Raw genomic sequence first — 22497 nt, 5'->3', positions numbered from 1 at the left:
GGCTTTCAGTTAAACACCAAATATGGTGAAAGTTATAATAAAATAATGAGAGTTGGGAACAGTATTTTTTCTCTCACTCTCTGCTGTTTTGTGTTGCAATGAGGAGCACAGTGAGCGAGTCTGAAGTCTTGTGAATAGGCCCTGGTAACCAAGAGCAAAGAAACCTTGCTCATTATCTCTACTCCTCTTCTGAATAAACATTTCAGCCGTCATAAATGAGTGTGACATGAAGGGCAAATGAATGGCTTTCATTCCAGATGAGAAACAGTTGACAGCTGAGCAACCTGAAGGCTGTTGTGAAGGTGCAGATCCTGGAAGATGGGGCAGGCGTACCATTTATTTCAGTTCGACCTGAGATACATCATACTCTTCAATGAGAGACTCCCAGCCTTGCAGAGGATAAGTCCTAGGTGTTCAACCTGACTTTTGGTTAGGACTGCAGTGAGTGAGAGACAGAGCTGTCCTAATTTTTTCTTGTAATTTTATTAAATTACAGAGAAAAACTTAGTCAAATATAAGGAAAGGTTCAGTGTGGATTGACAGATGGCATACAACACCCCTGCTGTATCTCATTCATAAATATGATTGATGTGGAGGTAATTTCTTGGTAACCTGTTTTTCAAAAAAAAAAACATATTCTAGGTGGTGGGTTAGTAAAAGAAAATTAATCTCTGCATGTTAAACTTGCCAACTTTTGAATTAATTGCATGAGTATGACAATCAATTAATAAATGTTAAGCAAACAACAGAAAATCAGTGAATTAAAAGTAACTAAATTGATTCCAATGCAGATAAAGCAAGAACCTGCCATAATTCTTCAGTGTAGATTCAAGAACACGAATCTTGTCTCATCAGTTCTTGCTCCCCATTTATCCACATCTGGCATTTAAAACAATGCTGGTTTATTATGATTTTTACGAATAAATTGCTATCTATAATCTAGCTTGCTACATTAAGTGGATTATAGAAACAAATCATAAATAGTAGTCCATTTGTAGCTGTCAAGGAGAAGGTCAGAGCTTTGAAAAGACCATTCATCTCCAAGTGGAATAAAAGTTTTTTCTTCAAAGAGAAATCACATACCTTGTTTGGGTGACTTCAGCTAGTAATGACAGGACAGTTTCTTGAAATACCCACAAAAACCCTCCTCTCCACAAAATTAACTTGATTTTGGGTCACCAGTCTTCTGCAAAATTAGGGTGATTTGACATGAAACAGATCACATCACTGAATATTTTATGGGAAAATTTGATTCGATTTGATTGAAAGTATATATTTTCACATTGTTCAAAAGTTTCAGGAGAGGCTTAGGATGTTGCTAGAGGCTTACAGGTCACATGTCTATGGAAAGGAGCTTGAGCCTGAGATCCAAACATTTATGACCTATTGGTGTCACTGCCACTGAATACACAGTCTGTAGGTCTCCATTAATTTATCAGTATTATTTCATTGCATTTCACAGAATTGTGCAGAATATGTCTGTATACTCATTTTTTGCAGAAAGTCATACAGAGATTTGTTTCAGGAAGGACGTCTCCTAGTAGATATGTTCCTCTCGTATACCTTAATTTACAGCGCTTAGTGTAAACAGTAGGCACCACCTTCCTTGTGTCTTAGCACAAGGGAGTTCATAACCTAGAACACTTCTACTGAAACTAAAATAAAAATAGAATTGGTAGACATCTGAGTAAATACAATATGTCAAGGAAAAGTCAAAGACTTTTGCAAAGCTTTCTCAGGCAAGTGTGTCTACAGGGGATTTCCATTTGATACAGAGTAGCTGCATTTCCAGCATGGGAACCAGCACCATCCCTGACCAAAAGTCTGAAAGAAATTAAGCTCCCAGTGGAGGGGGAGGATCCTCTCATGGATTAGTAAATGCTTTAAAAACTAAAACCCAGGAATGGTCAGTTTTCTCAGTTTAAGCAGTCAGTGCTGCTTTTTCACAGAGATTGCTGTTCCTGGGGCTTTTGTTCTCAACACATTCATAAATTAAATGGAAACCAAGGTGAACAGGAAAGTTGCAGTGCTTATTGGATTGTAAAAATGTAAGTCTAACATGAACAGTAGCACAAGAACTTCATGATTCTGCGAGAAGGGGCAATAAAATAGCAGATAAAATTCAGTTCAGGTAAATGTAAAGTAATACACAAAATACAATCCTGGCTGTATATATACAACAAAGAGCTCTGAACCAGCTGTTACTGCTCAGAGGAGGTACCTTGGAGTTGTGATGGGAGGTTTATGAAAAGAACAGCTTAGTGCTCAGTAGTGGTCAGAAAGCAAACAGAGTGCTAAGAAATTATTAGGAAAGAAATTAAAAATCAAACAGAAAATGTCATTATATCATTGTCTAAATCAATGTTTTTCCTATATCTTGAATACTTGTGCACTTGTTATCCCACCTCATCTCAAACTGAAGAGCGTAGAACAGCAAAAAAGTGACAACACTGATCAATGTTGTGGAACAGCTAAAATAATACCTAGGAGATTCAGCTTTGAAGAAAGATAACTATGGAGGCACATGATAGAAAACATCAGTGTATGGAGAAGGTGAATGGGGTATAATTTTCTGCAATCTCTCAATATGTAGCGTGAGGAACAAAATTAAAGTAGTAAATGACAAATTCAGAACAAGCAAAAGGAGGCATTTACCAGTTCCAGATTTCAACAGTGAAACTCATTGCCACAGGGCACTATGAACGCCAAAAGCTTACCAAAGAACATGCCTGTGCCTCAGGAAGTGCTGGGAGAATACACCAGAGAAATGCCATTAGATGCTCGCCTAGTCTGATACTTTCCCTTAGCCAGCCTGAGTGACATGTTGAGGATGCTGATCTAGGCAGGCCTTTGGTTTGACCTGCTACAGCTGCTGTTAAGGACACACAGCTGCTTCTCTGGAAGGGCTGTCATGGTGCACCCTAGCCTTCTGCTACAGCCAGAGTCTCTGTAAAGCCACTTTAGGGCTTGGGGCTTGCAGTTTGAGTGCCAGCTACTTTCTGTATCAGGACCATGTGAGACTGTTTAAAATTGTTCAAATATAATGCTGAGAACAGTCAGAGAACTACTGAGACTAGATGTTGGCAGACATGCCAGAAGACTCTTGCCTCCCATCCTATGATCATTCCTTTTCGCCATCTGGATGTGGAGGCATTACTAGCCACCTGCAGCAGCTTTTCTGAAATTCGCAGTTGTATTTTTCATAAAGTCAGCTCATATACTTTGCTGTATGTTTTCCCCTTGTAAACTGAAAATTTGTAGCTTAGATTCATATAAGTGACATTGATGGGAAGAAGGTGAAAGCATGTTAATAATTATGGAAATTAATCTTTTTCACCCATCTCCACCTTTGCTTCTGTCACAGTTGTGGCATTCTGCAGTAAAGCTCACACATTCTGTTGTCCAACATCTCTCAGTAGAACTTGTGTGTTTGTACACAGCCAGTGGAAATGAGGCCATACTAGGGGAAACCATGCAAGTATTAAAATACACAAAATGCTTGCTTCTCTGTGTAAGAGCCTGTACCAGACACCATTAGCACAAGCAGAGGAACCTTGGTATTAATGACATTCAGATAGTTCTCAGCCTTTTTCATGGTGAGTCCCTGCTCTAGTATGAGAAAAACTCAGATCTTTCCACCCATTTAGCCACAAAATCAGGAAGTCACTCTTCCTTATGACTTCCTCTATGACTTTTCTTGACTAACTTCAGAATGAATTCTGGGGTTGCAACCCCAGGTGAAGAGCTTGAGTAGAACATAAACATTACTGTCTTAATCAAGGCCAGGTTGGGGAAGCCATTTCTGTCTTTACAGACAACAGCATTTTCTACATTTTTTTCTCTGTGTGTGGGGGAAACGCATTAATATCAGATATTTTGTTTTATCTAGTCCTTGCTCACTGTGCAGAGAATCACCTAAGGTAATTGTTGGACTGCTAAGAACTATATCAAATAAAACAGTAGAAAAAAAAAAGAAAAAATAATTAAAACTTTATTTCTCTCTCCAAAGAGAGAAATAAAGACGCTACATCTGAAGATTGCTTATGATTGGTTGTCTTTAGTGCAACAAGATTTGGTTGCCCTGAAATACAGGATTCAGGCTAACTTTTTTTAGAAAACCTTTCCGGACTTTCTGTTGCAGAATGATGTAGCCAGTTTCCACTACCCCCCAATTCTCTCATTGGAACTGATGCAACAAAAGTCCTTTTTGAGGTTTAATTTTTACTGCTGACAGGAGCACGAGAATTCTGGAATATTGAGCTCCGAGAGAGTTTGCTCATGGGCAGGGATGACAATTCCTTTATTAGAACCCTGCACACTTCAATAGCTAAATGCTTTCAACTTTCTTTAAATAGTATTAAGGAAAAAATAACCTCAAGGCATTATTTTTAAAGGGGACTTCAAACATTCCGTGAGGAAAAAAAAATGCAACACATTTGAACACCAAGGGATTTGCAGTGGAAAATCTGTTAAAGTGGAGCTATCTTTTGAGTTTCAGGGTTAAAAAAGTATTGGCCTTAAATCAGGGATGCAGACTACCAAAAATTCTGAGGCATTCCAGATTCCTAGCTTAGACCAGCAGTAGCCAAATTCTATAATAGATCTTTTAGAACTAAGTTAGTTATGTTAGCTAGATTTTAAATTAACTATGTTTCATTTATTCCTCAAAATTCAACATACAAAATCCATTATTACATTTGCTAGAAGTATAAGAAAATCCCAGGTTCTTAATCTTTTTTACTATATAGACTTAATTCTGCAATAACTCAATATTAGATATTTAAGAGTTTATATTTAAAAGCAGCTGTGAAGCAAGCAGATATGCAATGGTAAATCTGCTCATCTTGAATCCTTCTGCAAATGGTCTGCTCTGGAGGTCATATCAAAGAGATTCTTTTTCCAGCTTAAACCTGTCTTTTCTAAATAGATCTCAACCTGATCTCATTTAATGCATTGATGTCTGGTTTCTTAGTCATTATATTTGCTGTATTACATATCAAAAGGACTCTTGAGAAATTCCCCCGAATTGATAATTCTAATTTCTTATGTATAGCTACTCTGTATTCACTCTGAGGACAGCTGCATTGTATGCTAAACCACGAATTGTAAAAATTGATCCTTTTGTATGTAGGTTTGTATTAAATTGAGATACTTTATTTTTTCCTGTTTGTTGCCACACATGGGTTCCTGGTGTCAGTTTGTATTTGGCTGTTTGAGCATATTAAAGTTTTGCTAGTGCTTATGATGTTCTTGCCAAGAGCGCTCTTGCAGCAATCTGCACTAGAACAGTCTTTGTGCCAATTACTTCAAAAAGTATTCTGTTATAAAACCAATTTTTATGGCTACTTTTTCAGGTTGCAGTGTGGTGATTTCATTTAGTTTCTTCTTTTTCCATTTTTTTAATGTTGATCTTCTTCAAATGCTTGTAAGTTTGGGATTATGAAAAAATAATGCAGTGTTGATAGATTGAATTGTTAATAAGACATCTTAAAAAGGAAAAGGGTTCAAAGGTATTAAAATAAAACCTGGCATGTTGAATTACTAACACTGCATATATTTAAAGGATACTACTTAATAGTAGAATGTTTGGAGCTCTTATTGCAGGGACTGATTCTGAAAATGGAAACCTCTGCCGTTGTATAAAGCAAAATAAATGAAAAATTATAATGTGCAATGACTCAGCACAATATTTCTTGAGCTTATATTATGAGAGTGATTTCAGGAGTGTCAGCTCTACAACAGCTTTTATTTAGAGAAAACCAGCTTGCTAATCCATTGCAATTAATAAAAAATCACAACACAGGAAGATATTTTACAGTACAAATATGCTTTTGAATGGAGGGTCTTGATCATGCAACTTTTACTACTGCAATGAATGCCAATGCAAGGCCGGACCTCAGAATTCTGACATGGGAGCCATCATGGTGGTAAAGATATATATGTGTCCGTATACGGTGCAGGACACTGTGCCCTGCCATAGTAAACAATAACTGCTAATCTATTACCCCAAATAATAAAAATGGAAATTCTGTTATGTAACAGAATAAAAATCAGCCATAAATTGAGGGTCTAAAAATGTTGATAGCAACATTAATTTTTATTAATTATTCTTGAGCAACCTCTGGTCTGCTGTTCATTTCCCAGGCTATGAAGATTTTACAACTCTTGAAAACCAACCTATTGTACACTCTTGAAAATGCTGCCTTTTTTTTTTAAAAAATGGCTGCTTTGGGAATTGTTTATCGTACAACAGTCTTCCATTACTCCCATGGAGATGTTGTAGTTTATTCTTTAGATAACCCTAACCTAGCCACATCCAGATCAGGGAGCTTCATATGATAGACATAACATGGGCAATGTCAGGTTCTTGTTTTGTCTTCACTCTTTTGGAGAGTTAGAAAGCTGTCCCCATTCCCTTCCCTTTAGTTTATTATCTAGAGAGAGGCAAGTGGGAGATAAGAGGTTATGCAACCTGAGGTTGAGGAACGAGCGGCTTTTTGCACGAGTGCTCAAAACACTAACTTTTACGCAGAAGAGCAGCTGTTCCCTGTGGTGTACTTGAATGAAAGTGACTGTGGCTATTGTGCTTGCTGATGGTCTCAACATTCCTCATATGCAATAAATAATAGTCTGTTCAGGTCATTTTAGGGATTGAGCAAGAGCTACGAACTGAGCCTGCCAAGCCAGAGTATTTCTCATGTGATGCTTGTCTTTAAGCACCCAATGAGTTTGAGGTCTCATAAGGATACTTTTTTAAAACCCCTTGGGATTAGCCTAAATTCTTCCTCTGACTGTTTTAAGCAGCAAAATAGCTTTTGAATCTTATTATTTGGAGAGAGTGATACCAGAGGAAAGATGGGAAAAGCCTAGAGTGTCTCCAACAACTAGTATTGACTTTTTAACAATAAAATACGTCCAGAGACCAAATATGCTGTTTAAATGTAAATACCATTTCCATTTTCAGACTGCCTTTTGCAGGTGTATTTGAGGGGATTTGAAATGTACTTGTAGATGGAAAAGAGGCTATTGACCTTGAAACTACATATGTGTTAGGAATAATGTTTGCCCTCCTTGAAATCAGACTTGTGTTTTTTGAATGGGTGCTCAAGACCACAACTCTTAACAGTGGTTCAGGTAGCATTCAGAACATAACTGAATTAAGACTGACTGCATTTTACTTACAAAGCTGTTTCTCAGGAGTCATAGGTTACTGCCTAGTCTCTTTTTTTTCTATCCACCATGGTTCAGAATGACCCACTAACAGCTGCGCTAACTACTAGTTTTCTTTGTTCTGGTGCAGGCTTGATATAATAGGACAAGGTTTGTGTGTAGAAGCAATATCTTTTATTAGATGGACTACTATAATCAGAAGAAACACAAAGAAACAGGTTTTTCAGCATACAAGCACTTTTTCAGGGCTAAAGCTGAAGCAGCAAACTTCTGAATCAAATAAGAGTTGAGAACAATTATGGGTGATGTTAACAAGGGAAAGGATGGTTTGATGGTTATTTTATAAATGAAAAGAGATAGTAAATCTGACATTGCTACAACAGGAGCATATATCTACAAACTTTACCTTTCATAATTTCACTGTCTGAGGGGTGATTGATCAGGTTTCCAGACATGCAGGAATCCCCAAGCGTGGCCGCTGGGCATGTGCAAACTACTTTACATGGCTCATGCTGCAAGTCCAATGTGTTCTCTGTGTGTTAAGCTAACTGTACACATGATGGAGAAATGATGTCTGTGTGTACAGCGAGTTGGATGCATGTGGGACACATCAAACTTGGTGCACATGTGGGATGATCCAACATTTTACAGCTGTAGCATCTCACTCCTTTTCAACATGAAAGTGTCATGCTCCATGGGGCCTCCTGTTAGGAATACTGAAGTGTTTCTAAAAATGCAGTAAGTCTGAGAATGGGATATACAAGTATTACTGGAACTGCAAACACAAGGCTGTGCTGGACCTCTCTGATCCCAACTGCTGCTGAATGATAAGTACAGGCAAGTGATCTATTTTCAGAAAGCTTTCCTGAAAACTGGGAGAGCAGGCTTTGGTCTCAGTGTGGATGGGGCTGTGGAACCCCAGAAATAAATGGCTTCTGACCATGAGAAAACATAAGCAAATAGAAATGTTGTAGTGACTACAGTGGGGTACAGGGAGGAAAGAAGAAAACTGTGGTAGATAAAGAAACCTATATGGAAGTTTAGGTTCATAGGCACGGATATATTTTGATGTCAGAAAAAGAGAACCTTTGAGATATCATTGCGTGAACTCAGAAGTGACAGTGGACTCTAGCTAGTGTCACAGGCAGGTTTTGAGTTGCATGTCCAGGTATCTGTGAGTAAAGAAGCACACAACTCTTTGGAAGAAAAATGTAAGAACATGGCTATAATTTGTAAGATATTTCTTCAGCCAATCCTAGCAGTTCAAATTAATTGTGTTTTAAATATCTAGGTCTTGGTTTTCGAAATATAAAATAACATCTTTGAGAGACCAAAACAAATATATATATCCGTGTAATCACAGTTGTTTCTGCAAAGGGGGATAAATGTATGTGTGAGTTGTTCATAAGACAGCTAAATAAATATCTAGGTGCACAAACTAAATTAGGATGTTTTCCTATGTGACTGTCTTCGCAAAATTTGGGTCTAAGAAATAATTTTAAGGCTTCAAATTTAATACCTCATGGAGAGAAATGATGTGGAGGGAGCACTTCTGCCAGTGCTGTGGTTTCAGTCCCATAATAAATTGGCATAGTGATTTACACAGAGAACAAAAGAAATAGTTTAGAAATTTCTTTCTAATGGAAGTTTAAGTTTTGAAGAACACAGAGACATCTGAAAGGTGAAATTCACAGATTTTTCATGCTTGCAGGTTTTTATAGCCTCTGGTAATGCATGTCCTTACTCTGACATCACATGTATGTGAAAAAACAGATGTAATATTTAAAGATGTCTTTTGACAAAGAAAGTATTTACATCTCCAGAGGTGAGATTTAGCTTTAAAGGATGATGAGCAGGTTCCAGATGTGTTTTTCAATTGCTTGGCTTTCCTTTCCTTAAGTATTGACAGAGGAAAGGTTTTATCAAGGTCTTTGTGATGTGCTTGTTTATAATGAGTAGACATTAGTAGACCACATCTAAGGGCTTATCGCTTATTGCTGACTAAAGAGAGCATATGGCAGAGAAAAGAAATATATATTTGTCCAAGCAATGTGGCTTGTTAACACTCCCACCCTCACAAACTGTGTTTACATGTAGTTACAATATTTTGAAAATCCCTTTTCTAATCAGCTAAAAATAAAAGCCAAATAATGATTATTTTTTTTCCAATATTGGAGTGTAAGGCAAAGTTGATTTAGAATTTTTTTAACAAAGCAATTAAACTGTACAGAAGATTTTCATAATATTTGTTTTGCTTCAGCATGCATATGTTATTTTCATTTCACAGTGTTAAAAAATTTATTCTTACAAAATCCTTTTTGGTTCATCCACCTGTCTATCCAAGTATAACTGTTATACAACTAGGTTATGCTACAAGCAAGAACAGAGGTCAGAATGACCTATGTCAAATCCTGGTCTAGATCAGATCACAAGGTTTATTTTGACCATAAGATTTCCCTCTGCTTCTATAGGATGAAAACAACATGCAGGTTACAACACCTGCCAATAAACAGTTTGTAAGCAAAAAAGTCTCTGAACTGTTAACCCAGTCCAGCTCCCATTAGAGTAAAAAAGCAGTCTTGCTACTAATTGCATTTAGGCGGCAGATGGAGAAATGCTGGGGAAATCTGTACAGCTCTTGACATACAAAGCTTCTGATGATGCCTGTGATCAGGTGTACAGCATTCACCCACCTTTTTATGATGGATAGAAAATAGTATTACTGTCTTCTCTTGCTGTGACATCTAAATGTGCCAGTCTATTCATATAGCAGTATTAGAAAGAAAGAAGGCAATTATAGTTTAAAGATGGATTTGGACTGTTGCATACTTTTCAGAAGAAAGCATTTATAAAGAAAACTGCACAGAAGAGCTGCATTTACTTTTGATTTTCAGAATATTCCTAGGAAATTTTTGTTAAATATTTACATCTGGATCCAAGTATTGTCCTTCATAAAACAGTTTATTCTTGCAATTTAGCTTCATTAAAGTCATAATACTGCTTTAGGGTATGATAGACTAGTGCTGTGGGATTGAATTATAAAGAGATTAATTTTAGCTACTGGAGATAATTGACCCTATAATTCCTATCACCCCTAATCCCAGTTCAAATGAACCAGTGTTAAAAGTGGCAATACTCACAGTGTAGACAAGGTCATGACAGCTAGAATTGTTTTTTACTACCAATTAGATTTCCCACTTGGTGCGTTTGACTAATGTTGTCATAGAAAGGGATTTCAGGCATGGAAATACAGTTTCTTTAGAGGCACACAGGCTCTGGAACTGATGGGCAGTCTGCTGTACATGTCCCAGTGTACAGAATCAGAATGCAATTGAGGGCTGACCCCTAAAATTTTAATTCAGATGGGGATTTAGAACATGTTTTGATCCATCATGATAGACCTAGGAACAAGCTAAATAATTTGAATCTGGAAGCAAACTCCCTTAAAATTCAACAGTGTTCAGTGTTAATATAGGGTGGGTCTAGCAGGTTTGGAACTGTTGGTGCAATACTATATCTGGGGTGTATTTCAGATGAGAAATCAGAAAAAAAAGTGAGGTACTGACTGAATAGAGAGTTGTTCAAAAACAAATCATGTTGTTATTTAGCTGCAAATGACATGGTGGTTTCAAAAAATACAAGGAAGAGATAAACGGATTTTAAGTATGATATATCTTAAAAATTCCCTCAAGTGATAGTGCCAACTTCAAACATATTAGCATAAGGACTCTTATGAAAAAACAACAGAACAACAATACTTTTGCATAGCACGTTCAGTATGAGATGATTTTTCACATTATTACTAGTTATCCATCAGCATTTTTCCAAGCATTTACAGATTTGATTTTTTGCAGTAAGCTGAAACTGCATGATAAAAAGAGACAGATAATGATAAAAAGCAGATGTATATGCAAGCCTAGCTAGGAGGAGCAAAATATACTATTACTGCCCCTCTTGTGAAGTTAATCCTATTTCTTTTAGCTATTTCTTCATTAGTTAATGAGGTCTTGAGAAAAAAAAAAAAAAAGAAAGAAAAAAGTGTGTTTGAAATGGTGGGTTTGCATCCTTGCCTTTAGGAACTTTTTCAAATATTCATAGAATAGTTTGCCCTTGGAAGGTGCATTAAGTGTGAGTTTAGGCAATAATTACTAAAGATGTGGGTGGTCAGAAACCTGCAACTGAAATGGACAAACACAGCAGCTAATCACTTTCCTCATTCAGATTCACTACACTGGCTGGAGTCGAAATGTAAAATAATGGAGAAAGGAGGTATTTTAATGATTAGGCAAAGAGAAAAAAAAAAAGAAAAAAAAAAGAAACAAACTTCAAGGCTTAGATCACGGATCTGCTAGCATGAATTAGATTTGAATTTGGATGCACTTTGTGGTTTGCAGTCTTATTAATGAAAGATTTTCTTCTTTCACTTTCTATTAACAATCAATCTCAGATCAGAAGCAAAGTGTTTGGCTGCTGTCTTTGTGCGATGAGTGTCAGTGGACTTATAACAACATCCCATCTCTGTCACCTCCTCCAGTGCACCTGGTACCAACCAACATCTCTGTTGACCTCTGGGTAGTGAGTCGGGGATCACAGTGAAAGGGGCCCCCATCCCCTGGAAGCTTTCTCTTCATGTTGATGTTGTAACACACTCAGGGTGAAAATCTGGTATAGCCCGCAACGGCCAGTTCTTACAGCTCTTTTATCCATGAGTACAGGAACTGTGGTTTCCATTTTCAGTTTGATATCTGTCATCAGTGCTGTATTTATACTCTTTTATTAAAAAAAAAACAACCCTTTCTTTATCCACAGAACTCGTGAAGGAGTAAAACTGGAAGTAGTGGATTGTTCTTTTCCCAGAGTTTCAACTTACTCCATTTCCGGCAGCATTCTTAGAATTTCACTCTCCAGGGGTGCAATCGCATCTCCCAGGCATCTTCTGGTGTTATCTTGTGAATAGGGAAAGAAACCATCTGCCCCCAGAGATCCCCATACATACAGAGTGTACTAGGCAAAGGCATTACGTGTCTATGTTAAAAAAAAAAAAAAAAAAAAAAAAGCTTGCTGTCAATGCAAGAAGACCATCCTGCAGCTGAGCTCATTGATCACTTCTCGGCTGTTCCTTCTCAAATTGCCAACCACAAAGAAGTAATTCAAGGCTGTGAGCAGTCTCTCCATGGTGTAGGTGACTAGCAATTCAATTAAATCCATTCTGGAAAAGTTTTAAAACTGCCGATCTCTTTGTCTCATGTACAATTTCCAAATGTTAAAAAAATTAATATTTTATTAATTTCTACCTTCATTGTTTCAGTTTTATGTCCCTCTCTCTTTTCTTTTGTTGAATTTCTAGCTTGTTTTTCTCTTCTTTCTTTCTGTAACACCCACCACAACAAAAATCAATACCACAAGGAGTTCCGAGGTTTTTATTTGATGAATGTGAAGCTTTTGCCTGTTATGTTCTTGTCTTCTTTTTTGCCATGAGGACATATAGGACATGTTGACAGCCAATATTAATACGCTTAACACTAATACTGGCAGTTACTTAGTACAATTTTTGGCTGTGTTAAGTGGTCAGTAGGGAATAGTAATGCTATCCTTTAAAAGAAACTGATGTCACAGTTGCATCCAGAATTCACTGGGGTTTCTTTTATTGTTTTTATTTTCCAGGTGATTCATATAACAGGCCGGTTACGTCTGAGAGTGTCACTGTCCCACGGACGGACAGTACCCAGCCAAATCATGGGACTTGTTGTCGTTGCTCATGCTTTGCCACCTCCTACAATTAATGAAGTCAGGATTGACTGCCACATGTTTGTCACTCGTGTGAATATGGACCTCAATATCATTTACTGTGAAAATAGGTACAGATTTTAGCTCCTTTTTCCTTTGTTTTAGCTGTGTGTATTCTTTGTTCCATGGGCTTGGCAAAAAGTTTTGAAATTTATGACTCTTGCAATGCCATCCTGGTGTTGTATGAGAGCATTGAATTCACTCTCATCATCATCACCTTCATTTTCATTACATCTTTAGAGGATAAAGGTAAATTAAAAACTAAGGATATCTTGCTGGAATAGAGGAGGATAGACCAGGCAAGATTCCTCTAAGCTTTCCCTGCTTTTTACAATCTCCCACCATCCCTCTCAGAGGCAAGATTTGGGACTAGACAGACGTTGGTCTGACCTGTATGGCCATCCTTATGCTCCCCCATCCTCCCCTCCACAAGTCTTTCTGTCTGAAGTTTTAAAGTTTTCCATTTTTGCACTGATTTGCAGATTACAGCACATCGTGCTTAGTGTTTAATGGAACAGAAGCACAGATGGCCTAGATAGTAGGCTAGAGAGGTGGGATCTGTTGCAGTACGAGGTGGGAAAACCGTAGAATAAAATTGGTTAAGGGCACACTGAGAAAGACAGCAGTGAAATGGGAACAGGTGATGAGGAGCTGGTTGAGGGGGGCTATATTCAATGTGGTAGCAACAAGTGGACTAGGAAAGTGGAAGACAGGATTTAAATTCAGCTGTCTACTCCCTGGGGGGGTGGGTGCCAGTAGCGTGGAGGGCTCCCCATGAGGGTCTGTTGGGGCAAGGCCTGGCAGTCAGGGCCTGTCCCAGCCCCCAGCCAGGAGCAGGGTAGCTGGGGGCACCGGGACAGCCTCAGCCCTGGGCATCGGGCACCTGCCTGGGGACGGGCCGAGGCCAGGCCGGGTGGTGGGCTGGGCCATGCTCAGCAGGCCCCACGGCTGGGCAGGGCCGGGCTGTGGGGAGCTGGAGGCTGGCCCTGCTGTGGTATTGCTGGGGCAGGGGCTGAGGGCCCCGGGGGGCAACGGGGGGTCCTGGGCCATGGGTGGGGGGAGAGGAGCCTGAGGGGTTGAAATGGGATCCTGGGCTGTGGGCAAGGTGTGGGAAGGCCCACGGGGCTGGTCAAGACCATTAAGGCTTATTGGTGCCCTCAGTGCCCTGAAAAATAAAAACAAATTCTAGGGAACAGGTATTTAGAGCAGGGTGAAGATATCTGAGAAGGAAGATATAAGTAACAAAGAAGTTTGGGTCCATTGGTGGAAGTCTGAGGTATGGGGGGAAGGTTGGAAAGGAAGAAAGAAGGTAATGCAGCCAAAAGAAATTTTGTCAAGGGGACCTATCACCAAAAAGTGGAACAAACAAGATGACTAATGCAAGCTTTTCATGTGACAGCAGCTGTGGCATATTATAAGTTAAGAGTGGAAGCTCACTGATAGGAGCAATCATAATTGCTTAATCATAATGGAATACCTATGATCAGGATAGTACATGAGTATAAACTTTTATCAAAAGGGATATACTTAAATGTTTTGTTGAATCAGGGCCTTAAACAATTTAAAATAATCTTGGATTTCAGTTATGAGGTTATCTTTGCTGTCATGTTACTGAACTGCCACAATAGTATTGAAAATAATATTGCTTGGCTATTAGAGAGAACACTTCATCTAAACTTCCAAAGCATTATCTAAGGAGAATATATTATTCTCATTTTTCCACTTGGAAAAACTGCCCCGTGGAAAGTGGCTTGCACAAGGTCACAGAGAAAGCTGGTAACAGTATTAAAGTTTGGGCTGAGATTTTGCCTGTGACTTTACCCAATGAGCATCTAGATTCTGTATAATCTGGCAGCTGGTGAAAGAGCTCTGGGGATTAGCAGTATGATCTAGAAGAAACCTTTTGCCTTAGTCTTTGATTTGACTGTGACCTACCTAGGTAATAAGGGAAAGCTGCTACCACTGCAGAGCTCTTCAATGGCCTCCTTGAAATGAGTTGCTGGTATCTGTCCAGTTCCTAATGAACAGATTTCCTTTTAACAAAATCACCTGCACTTACTGTTACCTTCGTTGGCAACCTCAATAAAAAAGCCAGGAATCAAATGGATGTGAAAAATGAACTATTCCGTCAGGTCAAGTATGATATGAATTTGTGGGCCGTGTTAGAAAGATTTATACTTCCTCTGCCATCAGTTTGGCATTTTTATGAGCCCTAAATTGTATATGTTTTTTTTTAATTAAACACTTTTCTCAAACCTTCCCTTTACATTCATGTAGCAATAAAACTTTCAAATGCCTGAGAAAGGCATCACTGAAAAAAACGTAAAATGCATCAGACGTGGAGCGCCGATTGGTAATAACATAGAAAGAGCTGATAACATAGTAAACTATGGTAAGCCAGCTGACTTATGCAAGAAAGTGTTGATCTTACTAATGTTTTTCATTCATTAAGGTAAAGGCAACATTATAAAGAAACTTTTCCTTGTTTGTGATGGACTTTATCTCATATGCTAGGGTAGAATGCATACGATGGTACTTGAGTTTATGTTGCAATAGTTCCATTTTAAGCCCCTGTGCCAGTGTTTAAAATAGTTTATAAAAGAGTTTCAAATAGTAGAAACACTTCTGCTGGGGCTGGGAGGTGAATGTTAGCTCACTGAGGCAGTGGGATTTCCACTGATGGAAAGTGGAGTAAGATCGACAGGACTTGGATTTCACAGCAGGTACAAAGCAGAATATGACTGTAAAAGCTGGAGGAATGGGAAGGACAGAAGAAGGGAAGAAATTAACTGAACAGCTGATTGAAGCTGTCAGATGAATTATCTGGGCATTTGCCAAGGCCATTCTCCAAGTCAGGGAAGTTGGGATCTCTCTTCTGGGACTACAGAAAAGGAGATATGTATCCCATCCTGAATATATGGGCTTGACTCCTGGCACTTGTGGGCAGCTGGGAAATTCTTTGTGGTGCCACAGTAAAGCAAGCACAACATTGATGAAAACAGAGAAAATGGATCCATGCTGAGGAAGCTGTAAGCACTATTTATGGAGCAATGGGGAGTTGCTGGCAGCTGCAGGGAGTATGAAGCAGAAGCCATGCTACTTAACTGAAATGAATGCTCACAGTGGACCATTGGATCAGCAGGGGTGAGATCAATAGTACTCCTAGTTTTCCAAGTGGTTGCCTGCTTGCAACAGCAGGGAGCAGGAGTGACATTACTCAAGTCTTTGGGTGTATCTTGTTACTTCCCTCTGAAAGAAGAGATCTGTATCAGAATCCTGGACTCAGTGCACAAACCAGTCAACAGTTAGCTTCCCTTTGAGACAAGATCTGTTAGCTAGTACACTGGCTATTTCTAGCAATTAATATTTTGTTCTGAGAGTGTTAAATGGGGATGTATAATTTTGTGGCCTAAAATGTGGTATGTTAATCCATGTGTGTTTTCCAAATATGGGATTCATGTCATCTAAACTTCACCATCTAGTCTAAAATACTCTAGAATTTCTTTATTAGTCAGTGGAGTAAGAAAAGCATCTGCAGAGGACAAATCATCTTAGACAATGATAAATAACTAAAAGAAAAATAAAAAGACTGCTGCTAGAGTACAGCATCAGTCTGTATTTTCAGTGTCAACTGTTAGTGATTGGAGACCATCTGAAGAGAGCATATAGCCCAGTTTAATGTGGAGTGCTATAGCCATATCTGCTAATATATGCCCGAAAGGAAATAACCCAGTGAATATGGCATCTTCCAAATGGAAGAACTTTGGCCTGTCGGCCATGACAGTGGTTGCCAATAGTTCCTTCAGATATACAGAAGCAGCCTTGTGTAGAGAGCCTCAAGCCTACAAATGTGTGCACAATTTGGTCCTAATTCAGCAAAGCACTGTACCATATACCTACCTTTGTATTTCAATCTTGTTAACAGTCGTGTAAACCAGTGGAACCACTGATCTGCTGAAACATAAGTCTGTGCTTATGTTTTACAGGATCAGGTCTGTGTATTCAGCAGAACTGAGTTCCTACCCATCAACCTGTTTTATTTTGTCAAAGGACTTGGGAGCCACACGATCTGTCTCCTAAGTAGTGCTCTAAGATATACTGTAATATTTCTTGCTTTTCTTCATGCAAATTATTTATTTTCCATCTTTGGTACCTTTGATATAAGCATGAGTGTCCTATTTGACGTAATTTCTTTTGATTCTGGTTTTGGTGTCATTGCTTGCCAGGGATCATCACTTACATCTGGATATTCTTTCTGTTTCTTCTTCCACTTTTTTTCACTAAAAAAAATCCTACGTCCTTCATATGTCTGTTTGAAACAGCTTTTTCTTTATATTATAGAATCATAGAATCATTTAGGTTGGAAAAGACCTTTAAGATCATCAAGTCCAACTGTAAACCTAAACCTGCCAAGTCCACCACTAAACCAGGTCCCTAAGTGACACATCTACGCATTTTTTAAATATCTCCAGGGATGGTGGCTCAACCACTTCCATGGGCAACCTGTTCCAGTGCTTGATAACCCTTTCAGTGAAGAAGCTTTACCTAATATCCAATCTAAACCTCCCCTGGCACAACCTTAAACTTAAGGGATTGTGAATCTGCTTCCACAATTGCCTTACTGTGTTCATTTTTATCTGTGAAGACTTTACAGAACCACGCTGCTGCAGAGAAACAAAATACAGCTGAGTCAGATTTACCAGAGAGGGAAGCAGAATGATCATCTTCCATGTTAGCCCTGTGAACTGTAACACTCGCAGCCTGGGTACATCACAGGGCCGTGGCCTGCCTCAAGATTGCCCCTTTCAACTGGGCAGGGTGGGATTTCTTCTCCCTGACCTTGAAGCAGAGCCACCTCCTAACAGAAGACACACAGTTCTTGGGCCAGAGAAGAGACAGCAAATTGTGCCAGTGAGGAGAGTGTAGACATGGGAGGGGGAGAGGCTAGAGTTTTGGTTCCTGCTCCATGGACTGTTTATACACTTAGTCTAGTATAAAAAGATAATATACAGTCCAGGGGAGAGAAACCTTTAAATCTCAGACTCCCTCCCTTATGGTGAGGTTCCTTATCACTGGGCAGAGATCCCAAGTCCTTTGTTTCCTAACCCATAATTGACTGCAGCCAAGGTGGAGGAACTCAGCAGGAGGGATAGGAAGTCCCACTGCCACAGTTCCAGGCTTGTCTTTATCTTGGTGAATTGTTTCCTCTCTGAGAAGGTAGGAGAGGTGCTTTTCAACTGTGGTTTGTGATAAGCACTAGACGGGTATCCCCAGCTGGGTATCCCTAGCCAGGTATCCCTCATTTGGTTAAGTGCTATAACTTCTAGGCAGTTGTTTGAAAGTGCACATCCTTCAACATGCTCTGTCATGAAAGTGGGAGAAGGCTGTTGTGTTTTGTGCTAAACTTAATTTGACAATTTTTACTGGCAAATTTGAGCCCACCTGCTTTACCTATGACGTTCTTCGTGTTTCATATTTTTCAATTGGGAGAAACCACGAGTGCTCCTGTGGTGCGGTCTAATGCTTCCATTCTCCTTCAGTCTTTCTGGTCTATGCATTCTTCCTGCCTCAGCCACCCAGACAAACACAGCTCTGCTAGTCAGTGCCTCAGTGGCTGTGTTCACCCCCTCTGCCTGCTGGGAACCCCTCAGACCTATGCAGTTTGGTTTCTGGTTTAGCCTCCCCACTGGCCTCCCTCAGGATCACACTCCGGTTGTTTGAGCTATCTGGTTATATCAAGATGTTTAGTGTTTCTTACAACTCCCTTAAAAGGATGGCAATTATATCTTACAATTGCAAAGTGGGCTTAACCCCAACCATTGCAGCCTATTTCAAGCCCTAAAAAAGTATTCTATTTCTAGCAAACAGACATAGTTTAAAATGCTTGTGTGAGCAAGGCATTTTCCAATTGTTTTGTTATTTTCAGTACTGCATTTAAAGACATTGACATCTTGACACTTCATGACAGAAGTTTACATGTGCACACAGATATAAGCACGCAGACACAGACACACAGACACACACACACACAAAGGTCTGCAGAATAGATTTTAAAGTTTCTATGTGCAATAAACAACAAAGTCCCAGTTGAAAGGGCCCAGAGTGAAAGCTGAGCTCCCAAATGAATTAGACTAAAAAAGATAACACCCTGAGGCATCTGTATGTCTCAGCATTTAAATTATATCCCTTGAAATATCAGTTTGGACTTGGTGCCAAGAAATGGTTGAAGAGCTTTTTCATGAATATACCCAATAGAAGACCAATCTGTTGAAATGAAATGTGTCTCTAATCATTTGGTATAAACATAACATGTTTTTACTTTATTATGTAACCTTGAATCATCTTGGTCTTTTAATGAGGATTTTGGATTGTTGCTAATGCTTTACAATTTCATGGAATTATATTGTCTTGGTATTATGCTAACAGGGACAATATGCACTAGAACTTAACTTTCCACTTATTTAAATGGATAAAATGATTTCAAGGTTTCTTTAAAAAACATTTTCTTTCTTTTTTTTTTTTTTTTTCTTTAAGGCTATGTCTTGTTTGTACAGCTATTCCGTTCAAATTACTATAGTGGTGAAAAAACTTTTTAGCAGATTTTACTTTCTGAGTCATTTGACAGTTCTTGTATTCGTTTCCTTCTTGAATTATCGGCTCTTTTGTTTTTCCTTTTAGGATTAGTGATTACATGGATCTGACCCCTGTAGATATCGTAGGAAAGAGATGTTACCACTTCATTCATGCTGAAGATGTGGAAGGCATCAGACATAGTCACTTAGACTGTAAGTGCTTCCATTTTTGTGAAAATATTCTGGTACAACACTTGATTGTTCCTGAACTATTATTTATATTCCATAACTGGGGTCTTCATCTTGCACCAGCTTTTTTTTGTCATAGGGTTTCATAGAGGGTGGCTCAAATATAACTTTTCGTATTATTTATTTTCAAGTCTTTTTATAGACATATAAGATTGTTCACATATGTGGAAATAAAAAAATTGTATTTGTATTACCAGAGTTTCCAGCAGCTGTTCATTTACACATGCTATGCATTATTTTACTCCTTCAAAGAGGCTTAGGTGAGAAACTCTCTCCCTAGCACAGAAAATGAACTCCTCTCTTTGACTTTTTATTTCCGAGTCATAACGTGGAGGTCAAAAACTGCAGCATATTTGGGATTTCACCAGGTTTCTCGATACAGAACTGAGCTACAGCTCTACCAGTGTTTTAACCACCCTGTACATTAACATCTAAATGCCCCCCCCACTATCTAAGTCCCTGTTATTGCACACAGGTAGTATCTGATCAGAATAAGGAAAACAGAAGTATAAAAATGTTACAAGACACAAACCTTACCAGAGAGCATATGCATATGCCTGTGTATGGGGGAAGGGAGGTTCAGCTTGATTCCTTGTAATTAAACTCTTTGTATTCCTCTTAGTAAAAGCCATAGGGCCTAATTCTTTTCTTGTTGAGATCTGTTGACTTCAGTGATGGTGCTCCTGATTTACCCTGGTGCGAAAAGAGACTTAGGCCCATAATCTCTAATTTATCTCTGCCTGCAGTGAAGCCAGATAAATCTTTGGAAGTTTCAGTGACTGACTGCGTTTATGATTGACGTGTGTTTTTCTTAATGTAAAAGACCATCTGCAAACTGCCTCTTAAATTCAGCGTCCCAGATTTGAACAACTGTGCTCCCCCTGCACCATGTCCTGCTAGCATTTCCTAATAAAAGGGTAGCAACCCAAATACAGCCATGTGTAACTAGTTTTTACAAAATCATATGACTACAATAGAAGGCAATATAAATCTTCAGTCTGAAAGTACCTTGCTTGATCAGCAAGGGGAGGTATGAGGATAACTGCAACTGGAAAGCAGAACAGGGACAGCTTCTATGATAATATACGACAGCCAACAACAGTATCAAGTTCTGTAAAGCTTTCAAATAGTCTCTGAAGTTTCTAGAAGGTAAAGTGCATTTGGCATAAGAAGGTCAGGTTAGATAAATTTCTGTGGAAAAAAATAAAATCAACTATCCAAAATTATAAACAAAGTACTTTTGCATCATTTACATTTTGAGCATTTAATATCCAGGAGAATATGTCAGTTGCTCAGAAATGAAGGAACAAATTCAGAAACTTACTTGGTGCTCTTGAAACTGGAAGTCAAAAATGACAAGTTGCACTTCCACTGCACCATCTGACCGAGGAAATAAAAGATATTTATGACTCAGACTTAACATACCACCTGGCAAAGATGAACATCCCATTTGAAAAAGACCTTAATCTTCTGAATGACCACTTCTCTCTGAAATAGAATATGCTTTATGAAACATTCATCTTCTGAAAACTTAGAGACCTATGCAGACAGTGTGAGTGCAGTGTGGTCCAGTGTATAAGCACTGGACTAGGACTCAGGAGACCCTGGAGACAGGAATGACTTCTAGAAAATCACTTCACCTTACTGTGTTCCTGCTCTCACTGTACGTCCAGTTTAGCTAATTGGACTGCAAGCTTCATAAACTCAAAGACTTTCTCCCATTAACAGCATCCAGTACAGTGGGGTTCCAAACTTGGCTGTGTGGCTATAGCATAATTATTCTTGCTAGGCTAATCTTTTTTTCAGTAGATGAGCCTGGTTACATCTTTTATGTATAGTTGTTCTCTTTGCTTATAGGAACAAGATGTTCACAGAATCATTCAGGTTGGAAGGGACTCTGGGACATCATCTAGTCCCACCTCATGCTCAAAACAGGATCAACGCTGATTCAAAGCAAATTGTGTAGAACTTTGACTAGTTGATCTTGAAAACCTTCAAGGCCAGACTTTCTACAACTTCTCTCAGTGGCCTGTTCCAATTATCCTTAATAAGGGCTTAATTATCCTCACAGTGATTTTTTTTTTTCCTTCTATCCAGTTGGAATTTCCCTGGTTTGGTTGTGCACCTCATGGCTCCATCTTTGCAGTAACCTCATCACAGGTATGCTGTTAGGTCCCCCTGAAGCCACCTTTTCTTCAGGCTGAACAAGCCTGGTCCCAGAGCCTTTACTCACAGGGCAAGTACTCCAGCCCCTGACTGCCTTGACAGACCTCTGCTAAGCTCACTGAAGTTTATCAATATATGCCCTGTGCTGGGAGCCTAAAATTTTATTCCAGATGCAATCTAAAGAGTGATGAAGGGTAATAATGACTTTCTGTGATCTACTGGCTATACACTTTTTTGTGCAGCCCATAGAGCACACTGCTGATTCATGCTTAGCATACTGTCCATCAGAACTGCAGGTCCTTTTCTGCAAAGCAACAACCCAGCAAGCCAGTCCCCAGCCTGTACCATTGCAGGGAATCAGTCCATCGCAGGTACAGGACTTTGCATTTGTCTTTTCATGTTGTTCAAACTCATGCTCTGGATGAAAGATATTCAAGCTTAAATTAGACTTGGGAACAGCTCAGGAAGTATACCTGCCCATTATAAGTCCTGTAAAAGCTGAAGTGGTTCATATCTTTGCCCAGAGAGATGCTTGACTTTTCTAGCATTTGGA

General features: G+C 39.0%; 1 protein-coding gene across 2 annotated transcripts in view; it reads left to right on the top strand.

Annotated features, from left to right (window-relative positions):
* Positions 1–22497, top strand: part of NPAS3 (neuronal PAS domain protein 3) — a 622472-nt gene that overhangs the window by 579227 nt on the left and 20748 nt on the right. For both annotated transcript variants that reach the window (XM_049825779.1, XM_049825780.1), the window contains 2 exons: positions 12835–13028; positions 19636–19742. In XM_049825779.1, the coding sequence (XP_049681736.1) occupies positions 12835–13028; positions 19636–19742 (301 nt within the window). The remainder of the gene's footprint in view (positions 1–12834; positions 13029–19635; positions 19743–22497) is intronic.

This window comes from Accipiter gentilis, chromosome 22, assembly GCF_929443795.1.
Source record: "Accipiter gentilis chromosome 22, bAccGen1.1, whole genome shotgun sequence".
In the NCBI taxonomy this organism is placed as follows: domain Eukaryota; kingdom Metazoa; phylum Chordata; class Aves; order Accipitriformes; family Accipitridae; genus Astur; species Astur gentilis.
Note: the sequence above shows the minus strand (reverse complement) of the source record. Positions and strands in the feature narration are given on the sequence as shown.